This window comes from Electrona antarctica (genome assembly GCF_951216825.1).
Source record: "Electrona antarctica genome assembly, chromosome: 13".
Lineage (NCBI taxonomy): Eukaryota > Metazoa > Chordata > Actinopteri > Myctophiformes > Myctophidae > Electrona > Electrona antarctica.
In genome coordinates this window covers 47,185,131-47,195,135 of record NC_136794.1, presented here as the reverse complement: position 1 = coordinate 47,195,135, position 10,005 = coordinate 47,185,131, and the positions used below count along the sequence as shown (strand labels likewise).

Sequence of the window (10,005 nt, the reverse complement as noted above, 5' to 3'; positions counted from 1 at the left end):
CGGTCCACCACATATATTGTATACAATGGTGTTGCAGATTACATTTTCTCATTCCATAGATAGCTTTACAGTATAGGCTTGTCTGCCAGCACCATCATCAGTGTTGGAAAAATGTTAGTCTGCACTGAAGATTGATCGATTGATTGAATGATTGAAGTATTTATTAACAGCTGTTTGCAGAATTACAGTACATTTCAAGCACAACTCAATACAAACACTGTTAACTGTGAGTGGATGACACCATCAAGCATTACACTTGTTTACAAGAGGGTCCACCATTTTCAATCAATTTATGTGGGGACCCATCACAGACTGTGGAACACGTGCTGACCAGCTGCCCTATATACCGGCCACCAAATGGTGATCGTGGGTTAATTGACCTAGACAATGACACACTGGACTGGCGTGCTGCAACGGAGCTGAAGGTCTAAGGACATACGACAGAAGAAGGGGGTCGGGAGGGGGCGGGGTGGGAGTTCCGAGACATTGCCAAAGCATTTCAGCGGGTCCCCGGCCAAAAACGTTGAGAACCCCTGGTCTAGACAGTGTCACAGCCAGAAAGCAAAAAAACGTTGTGGTCTGGAAATCGGGGGAACTCGGGAATACTCACGTATCGGTTTGAGCCGTCATAGTCACATCTCTCGATGCGTCCCAGGCTGCCGTCGGAGAAATAGAGCTTCTCCGCTTTGTGATCGATGGTCAGCCCATTGGGGGTCAGGATGTCCGAGCTGACGATGACCTTCATGTTGTTGCCGGCCAGGGTGGACCTCATGATGCTGGGCCTCTGCTCGTTCCAGTTGGTCCAGAACATCAGGCTGCAGGACCCGAGAAGAACAGAACAAATCCAACACCACTGTGTTAAAACGTAGCGTTTTGAAATCGCCCATGCAGGTTCACAAGATGCCTTGGTTTTAAACATTATCCACTGTGAAATCTGATCTGGGTAAGACCACGCCCATCTTTACTATGCCCCACACAAGGACCCCCAAATCAACATTTATTAGGCCACGGACCCCCCATTTGAAAACATATGCCAGTGACCCCGATAAGGGAGGATTTCTACTGCTCTATAGCAGTGATTCCGAAACACATTAATTTCATGGACCCCCAGTTTCACACGCATTATTCTATGGACCCCCGATTTAATGGCATTTCTATCTCTGGTACCCCAATTTATATCGTAAAACCACTGTTAATTTAACTCTGAGAGTGTACAAATGGAACCAAATGGACCCATTTGTTCACTCTCTGAGTTACAGACCCATAAGGGTCCATTTGGTTCCTAACTAGCTCTAATTGAGCTGGGTACCCCCTGGAACTCCCTCAGGTACCCCTAGGGGTCCCCGGACCCCACTTTGGGAATCCATAGTCTACAATTATGTGTTAAAGTTGGAGAAAAGGATTTCAATAATACTTTGACATGCGTCTGTAGGCCTACTTATTATGAGAGCTCTAATATCTATCTGTCATGTTTGGTGTTGTGTTTGACGTAATCGGGGCGTCTTTGGAAAAGAGAGCTTTCTCTCGATTGACCTTCCCTGAATTAATAAAGGTGAAATTAAATTAACCAGCGGTGGGTGCAGTACGGTACGGTACGGTACAGCACAGCCACACTTCAAAAGATACTGAGACTCCCATTTCACTGCGCTCGGGTTTTGATGTCATAGAGTTATGATACAGTATCAGTTAACGCTCAGAGTAGATACTCATTAACCCATTTTGGACTGAGGTCGATTAAAAAAAAGGCCTAACATTTTTGAGAAAAACCCATGTTTCAACCTTTTTCATGTCAAGGACCCCCAGAATTATCTCTATTGGGCCACGGACCCCCATCTCAAAATATGTAGTTCCAGGGACCCCCCAGAAGCCAATATTTTAGTTAAAAATGTTCGCTCTGAAATATATATTAAAAGATTTGCGCCACATTTTCACGACTTTTCAAAAAAAGCAGACCTACAAGCTCGTAGCGCGCCACTCGGTGAGCTTGTAGATCTGCTATTTTTCAATAGCTAAAGTATAACATAATGCTTAGTTAAAACACCAAAAGGGGTTCCCGCCCAGAATTGGTTAACTAACGTTGCCAGTGTCAGCTTTCAAATTAACGTAATTTCATCCCATGCTTAAACATGATTATAACCTGGCCTTGCACGTTTTTTTGTTACGTGTTAAGCGCACGTGTTGAATAATGTCTGGAGAAACAAAAAGTATTGCATTTTGTAATGACGTCATATACGTCACGGTCACAAACGCAGGTGCTCCGGAAACAATTTACAATTTAGGCATTTAGCAGACGCTCTTAATCCAGAGCGATTTACATTAAGCAATAACAAAAAGCATGGGATACATCACATATATAAAAAGTAGTGAGCTAAGAACGTAACAGTGGAGTATCTATGTAAACTATTACATACTATACTATATTATATATTATACATGTGTACTATAAAGTGCTATGACTACATAAAATGCAATTCTAGTGCCGTCTACGTAACATGCTATAAGTCTGGAAACAACTCGGTGTGTGCAGTCTAACTTTGCTCCCGGAGTCGTTTAAGACGAGACTGCAAGAGGCACAACAAGCCTCATCTACGCTGTGAGCATTCCCAGCAATTTTGCTGGGTCATCATGACATGCAGACGTCACCATAACTCTGCCTTCCTACACCCCATTTGCGTGCAACACAGCGGCAACACCACACTCAGCAAAGAGTACAAAGCAAATATATGTTCGCCGGGGAAATTGAAGCGGAGAGGAGGGGAGCGCGGAGCGGGGAGAGGGGGAGCGGAGAGAGGAGCGCGGAGCATGATGGCGCTGTAAAAAGAGCTGAGCTATTGTAACACGTCAGGGAGCACTTTGGGCCGGGGGGGGGAAACAAACACTAATGGATGTGGGGGGGAATTATTCATGGCTGCATTAAATGTCCAGAGGTCGATGCGGTGGTGTCACTCAGTTATCAGCACCATCCCGTTAGCTGCCGCGTCGTACGACGTAGCGGCGTGCGCCCGTGGCCCCCGCCGTCTGCCTCGTGGCCCTGTCATCTGCTACGCTGAGTGCCAGGCGCCCACGCAGTCTCGGTAAAGAGCGCACGGCCAGGACGGATACGGGAGCAGCTGTCCTGCCACTTAATTTCCATTTTGACGAAACCGATTAGCATCGCAGGTTGTTCCTCGAGGAACATCTGTTCATACTTACTTCATATACATTCTTACCCTGTAAGGGATTTTCAAGATTATGGGGAAGGGGGAGAGAAAACGCCCACAGGTAAAAAGAATAAATTAAGGCATTGGGCATGGAATTCTCTTGATTCTCTTGAGCGCATGATTATTTTTTTGTTCATATTCAACAGCATATGCCGTCGCTGTCGGGCAGAAACCTGGTGGATCCAATGTTGGTTATTATAATTCACAACCAGTCACAACCAGCTCTCATACCGGAATATGTTTCATTGGTTTAACATTGTCTTGTACAGTGCATGTCCTGATTATGAAATGAATACATAGGACCACAATGGAAACAAACAAGCCATGGGCTTCATGGCTTATTCTTTTAGCATTGCTAAATTGTTTGCAATTTACAAATTAAAGTATTCAACGAATCAATGAATGAATCAAGTCACTTTCAGTTTTACTTAGCTACTTGCCCAAAATGATGTGGACGAGCAAATTGTCTATTTCGGTCCTACACAGAGATTAAATTCCCATTAACAATGAAGCAATAGACAATTAGCGCAAATAGACATGTTACGTCATGATGACGTATATTCAGCTGTTAGTGTAGATTTTCGTCGTACACGTCTACGACGCTTCGTGCAGCATCATGAGCTTGTAGATCTGCTATTCTCACTCGTTTGGGTCACGGGGAGACGACACATTTCTCTATTGGGCCGTTTGGGAACCACGGTACCTAACAGACAAGGCCCTGTGATCCAGTGTTGATTTCGTCGACTAAAATAATGTTCGTCGACTACCCTTTTCCACTGACGAAAACTAAATGGAAACTAAATAAAAACTAAGCTATGATGACTAAAACTAAGACTAAATATACTGACAATTTCGTCAACAAATAAAAACTAGACTAAAATGGTAGGAAGGGACTAGTGGACAAGAGAGTAATTTTACAATTAGTTGCATGCTGAAAATAGCCGATCTACAAGCTCACAACGCGACGCGGTGTGAGCTTGTAGATCGGCTATTTTCAGCAAGTGAAAAAAACATTTCACGTCATTACGAGTCCCCGCCCAAATACATTTTGTTCGACTAAATCAACTGTAGACTGTAACACTAAAACATTACGGGTGACTAAAATGTGACTAAAACTAAATGAAAAGAGAGACTATGACTAAAACTAAATGAAAACTATTCGAGAGACTAAAACTAAAATGAAAATTTGCTGCCAAAGACAACACTGCTGTGATCTTCAGGGCCCTCTCAAGGGTTTCCGCCCAATATTCGCAAAAGGAAAAGAACAGCTAAATGAAAAGGGACAAGACCAATGGCACCCGACTGTATATCCTCCTTCATTCCACCCTCTCTCTCCATCTCTGTTATTCATCACCCAAAACATTTGGCTGTGCTTATAGCTGCAGTGTTCTGCATGTCGGGACGTCACATTTGTCAACTCCGCGACGACGGAAACGTTTGTTTGCGCTGCACATTATTATGCTACCGCTATAGGAGTCATTTGCTACGACGCCAGCGTGTGACTTAACCCGTTTTGGGCGGGAACCCCTTTTGGTGTTATCTTATACTTTATCTTATACTTTAGCTATTGAAAAATAGCAGATCTACAAGCTCGTAGCGCGGCCCTCGGTGCTGCGCTACGAACTTGTAGGTCTGCTATTTTTGAGAAATCGTGAAAAAATGTGGCGCAAATCTTTGAATATATATTCTTTCAGGGTGAACGTTTTTAACTCAAATCTTTGCTTCTGGGGGGGTCCCTGGAACAACATATTTTCAGATGGTGGTCTGTGGCCAATTACATATAATTTTTGGGGTCCTTGACATGAAATACTGAGCACCACTGATACAGAAAGAAAGAAAAAGAAAGAAAGAATTTAGAAGACATTTTATTAATTTCGACGTCAGGCTTAAATGGGTTAATGTCTGTGGTGGCAGCCCTCGTGCATCTTTGCACACAATAGCTTCTTTGCGATATTGTTTAAAATGGGATGTGTTTTTTTTTTTTGCTATACGATCCATTACGTGTGAAAAGGCCTTATTGCCTTTACCGCGTCCACAATCCCAACACTGAGATGATTTATAACTTCGGCAGAGGGGCCCTAGTACTGTAGCTGCCGTCTTCTGGAGTATATTCTTCACACTTGTTATGAGGTGTTTGGTATTCTGATCTGTACTTTTAACCCATTTTGACCTGAGATCAGATTCTAAAAATATCTTCTACATCCTGACAGTTTTCTGAAAAAGCTATGTTTCTATGTCAGTCGTTCTTCGACTTTTCAAAAATAGCAGACCTACAAGCTCATAGCGCGCCACTCGGTGGCGCGCTATGAGCTTGTAGGTCTGCTATTTTTCAATAGCTAAAGCGTAACATAATGCTAACACCAAAAGGGGTTCCCGCCCAGAATCGGTTAAGGAGAGTGAGATTTGCAGCCTCGGAGTATGCAGTTGCAAGAAGACAGGTAATTGGTTTGACACTTCCATTTGTGTGCCAGTTTGAAAGAAGCAAGAGGAGAAGTGCCTGAGGTGTTTCTTTTTCTTTCCTTTTTTTTTACCCCCTCCTCGCACAACAATGCGCCAATGTTCCTGTTACATCTCCTTATGACACGTTCATGAATATGATAATGTTACCACTAAGCAGTCTGGAAGAAAGAGAGGAAGACGAGAGAGAGGAGTATCATCGTGCGGTGGTGCTCGATCCTCCTCGGGACGGCTAACGAAATTAATTTCCCTGACCTCGGACTGTATCCTTGGTTGGCAATCTGGCACCACATCCACTACTCCAGAAATACTGTCTGATAATTAGAATTTAAACTGAAGTGATTAATTAGCACGCCGACTGGCTGTGGCTCCTGACCGGGATGCTTATTAACCCCCCCGAGTGAGGAGGACTTCCACCATGACTTCATTACGGTGTCTGGAGCGAACGGATCAGTTAGCCTACTCCACCACGCATCGAGACTTCACCACGCCTCGAGACTTCACCACGCCTCGAGACTTCACCACGCCTCGAGACTTCACCACGCCTCGAGACTTCACTACGCCTCGAGACTTCACCACGCCTCGAGTTTACTATATAGTCTAGTAGCCAGAATGTGAACCCGGACATGTTGAGTACACCAACGTTTTAAGTTAGAAATGTTGAGTATGGGTCCCCAGCATGTAGAAACTGCCGGATGCTAACTTGCATATGTTGAGCAATTTTCATAATTGGCATAATCTGTGACCATACCATTAACAACCTATAAGGGAAAAAATTATCTAAATTTCATCATGCTTTATGTAGCAAGTGACATGTCAAACTAGGGGGTTTTCATGATGCTGAATCCATTCCAAGCCCCTCAAAAAAAGAGCAAAAGTAACAGATCTAAAACTCAACTCGCCGCATAGCGAGGTCAGATATAAATAGCCGCTATTTCTGCTACGTGGTGTACGAGTCCGAGAGGTATTATGGACTAAGTGGTTGTCTGAAAAATGCACACGCGTGCGTGAAGCGTGCACGTGTTTGTTCAACTATGGGAGAGCTTTTGTCAGATGCAAGGAATATGCAGGGTTTCCAAGGACAAACCACTGTGATAGAGGAAGATTGAGAGTGAGAGACTAGATTGTGTGTGTGTGTGTGTGTGTGTGTGTGTGTGTGTGTGTGTGTGTGTGTGTGTGTGTGTGTGTGTGTGTGTGTGTGTGTGTGTGTGTGTGTGTGTGTGTGTGTGTGTGTGTGCGTGCGTGCGTGCGTGCGTGCGTGCGTGCGTGCGTGCGTGCGTGCGTGCGTGCGTGCGTGCGTGCGTGCGTGCGTGCGTGCTGCGTGCGTGCGTGCGTGCGTGCGTGCGTGTGTGCGTGCTAGAGTGAAAGAGAGAGAGTTAGAGGCGAGACTTTGTGGAGCCACTGACTGACTTTTGGCACTCATCCAGAGCCAGGACATGTGGGTGGTCCTCCTCGGACAGGCTGACCACGGCCTGGCGGCTGAGGGCTCCGGGCCGGCTCTGGTCCACCGTCTGCCGGGTGATGGTGGAGGTGGTGGAGCTGGTCCAGAACAGAGTGTCCCAGCCACGGTGGTACGCCAGGCCCTCCACCGAGCCCACGTCTGGAGGAGGGAGGGAGGGAACGGAGAGAACGCTGGGTCAGAACAGAGTTGATTTATTTTAGTTTTTTTTCTCTCCAGCAGTGAACTTTTTTTTTTCTTTTCAAGGATCCTCGGTTTACTAGGCAGAGTTACCAACCATTTAGCTGGGGAACCACCCACGATGAATATCAAATACTGAATCGAGCAACAAAATATCAGTCAGAAAAACATCCTCCAAAATCGGGATCGGTCCCACAAAACGTGGCATCAGAGCCCTTGTTCTTCTAGACAAGAGCCACCCTCCTTCTTCTCTCTAGTACAGGTGTAGGCAACCTTTATTATCAAAAGAGCCATTTTTGGCCCAAAAATGTATTAAACTTCTGTCAAACTTTTATTATTTGCTTTTATACTTTTGCTAATTTCCCAAAGCAGATCAAATATACCAGTAAAGGCCTATTCATAGTCTGGACTTTCGGTGGTGAGGGTGACCACCGCTCCGGTGGTGAGGTGACCACCGCTCCGGTGGTGAGGTGACCACCGCTCCGGTGGTGAGGTGACCACCGCTCCGGTGGTGAGGTGACCCCCGCTCCGGTGGTGAGGTGACCACCGCTCCGGTGGTGAGGTGACCCCCGCTCCGGTGGTGAGGTGACCACCGCTCCGGTGGTGAGGTGACCACCGCTCCCGGTGGTGAGGGTGACCACCGCTCCGGTGGTGAGGTGACCACCGGAGCTGAAATAACGTTGAGCAGTGGTGAGTAAAAACAGAGAGAAGGGCTGCGGCGGTGGCGGTGGTTTGCTCTTCACCGCGGCTCGTGACGTCATGTTGTAGTTTGGTGGTCACCTCACCACCGAAAATCCAGACTTGTATGAGCCTTAAGACAGCAGCATTGGCGGTGAAAGCAAACATAATTTGTTTCATATTTGTATCTGGTGTATGTAAGAATTAAGTGTATGCCTACTGCAATAATACATTATGATTGAACAAAACAAAAGAAAACCTCTTATTCCTTTACATACTGCTTCGCCCTAGCAACTGGAAGCAACAGGAAAGAGCCGCAGAGCCACATGTGCTTCTAGTATAAATTAGGCTTTAACTGAGATCTACGTATGAGATTCAATGATAAATTGAGCAAGTTGTGTGCGTAACCACGTTGAAACGGAAACAATTTAAAGTGACTGTGTATATAGATTTCCCCAGCAGACGGAACAGAAGCACATGACTGTTGACTGATAGTGAGGAAAAACCTCCACCCTGTACTGAGGCTGGACAGGCAGGCTATTTTGCTGATGCAAAATTCACAGAAGAAAATAGATTGTGTTTCCATCAGGGAGAGCTTATATTTTCCTACACACTGGATGCCCAGACGCCCGTCACAGACTCCCCGGGTTGAGGCGAGCGTTGACTGACAGGAGCTGAACCTCCAGAGAGTAGAGGCAGTGAGCACAGGTTGAGGAGTCGGAGCATATTCATGTTCAATTACTTAAATAAATTACCCTATCGCTCAAATGTGCACTTTCTGAGTGTTGCGATGGAGTTGGAGTATAGCAGGGCTACAGGTTTAGAACACTCGTCGTCACCTTAGCGTTTGTTGCTAGAATGGTGCCTGTCGGTGCCCTCCTTTCTTTACGGCCGAATCGGTTGAATCAGCCTGATTCATAGTTTGTCATATGACAGTGTCGCGTGCCACGAATAGCCGACACATTGTGAGGACTGAGAAATGTAGATTGGCGATCTACATTCTCAGTTCTCGATCACAATGTGTTGTGCATGAGAGTTGACTGATTGAATGATTGAATGCAGTTCGCAAACCATGTGGTAAATGGTATAGCGCCTTTATCCAAGGCGCTTTACATAGATTGTGCATTACATTCACCCATTCACACACACATTCATACACCGATTGCGGCGGAAGCCGCAATCGGGAGCAATTTGGGGTTCAGTGTCTTGCCCAAGGACACTTCGACATGTAGACAGGAGGAGCCGGGATTCGAACCGCCGACCCATGGATCATTGGACGACCTGCTCTACCTCTTGAGCCACAGTCGCCCTGTGTCACAGTCGCCATGTGGCAAGTGCAATATTGCGACCAATGCTTAGAAGCGATAGCCTCTGTGCACAGCAGCCATTTTGGAAATAACTTCATACTTCCGGGCCTCTTCCGACTTCCTTCACAGGAGTTTACCGTTGATACTACAGGGTACTGCTATTGTGCACCCTGTAGTGTTTTGAATGAGCATTGGCTCATTCAAAACACTCTTGCAACGGCAGTGGGTCTCAAGGTGACCTTGAGTGGGTTCCAAATGGCCGTATACTGGTGTGCAATTCGGAGTGTATAAATGGAACTAAATGGACCCTTATGGGTCCATTTGGTTCCTCCAGTGGGTCTTAAAGGGTCCTTGAGTGGGTTCCAAATGGCCCCGTATCGTACGGGTGTGTAACTGAGAGTTATGCTCGGAGTTATTAGTGAATTAGCACTAATACAAACAGAGTTATGTTTATTAGCTTGGCATCAACACACTGAATCTTGCTTTGTGAAATGAGGGAAAATATGTTTCTTTCAGATTTTCAATTTCAAATGAATGTACTGTATAAAAAAAGGAAAAAAATGGAAATGAGTGTGTGTGTTCAAAAGGAATCATATGAGCTTCTTGGCCTTTTCCAACAAACAGATGGCGTTGTTAAATTTCAAATCTGCTTCAAAATAAATGTGAAATGTGCTCAGCGTCTCGCGGTATGAGGGCAGAGGCACTTCATTAAATTCAGAATCAG

At 45.5% G+C, this 10,005-nt stretch overlaps 1 protein-coding gene across 1 annotated transcript in view; it reads right to left on the bottom strand.

Moving 5' to 3' along the window:
- Positions 1-10,005, bottom strand: part of lrp1bb (low density lipoprotein receptor-related protein 1Bb) — a gene marked incomplete at its 5' end in the record, with an annotated part of 503,119 nt that overhangs the window by 180,056 nt on the left and 313,058 nt on the right. Inside the window, 2 exon segments of the mRNA XM_079517841.1 lie at positions 611-815; positions 7,068-7,257. Coding sequence (XP_079373967.1) covers positions 611-815; positions 7,068-7,257 — 395 coding nt within the window.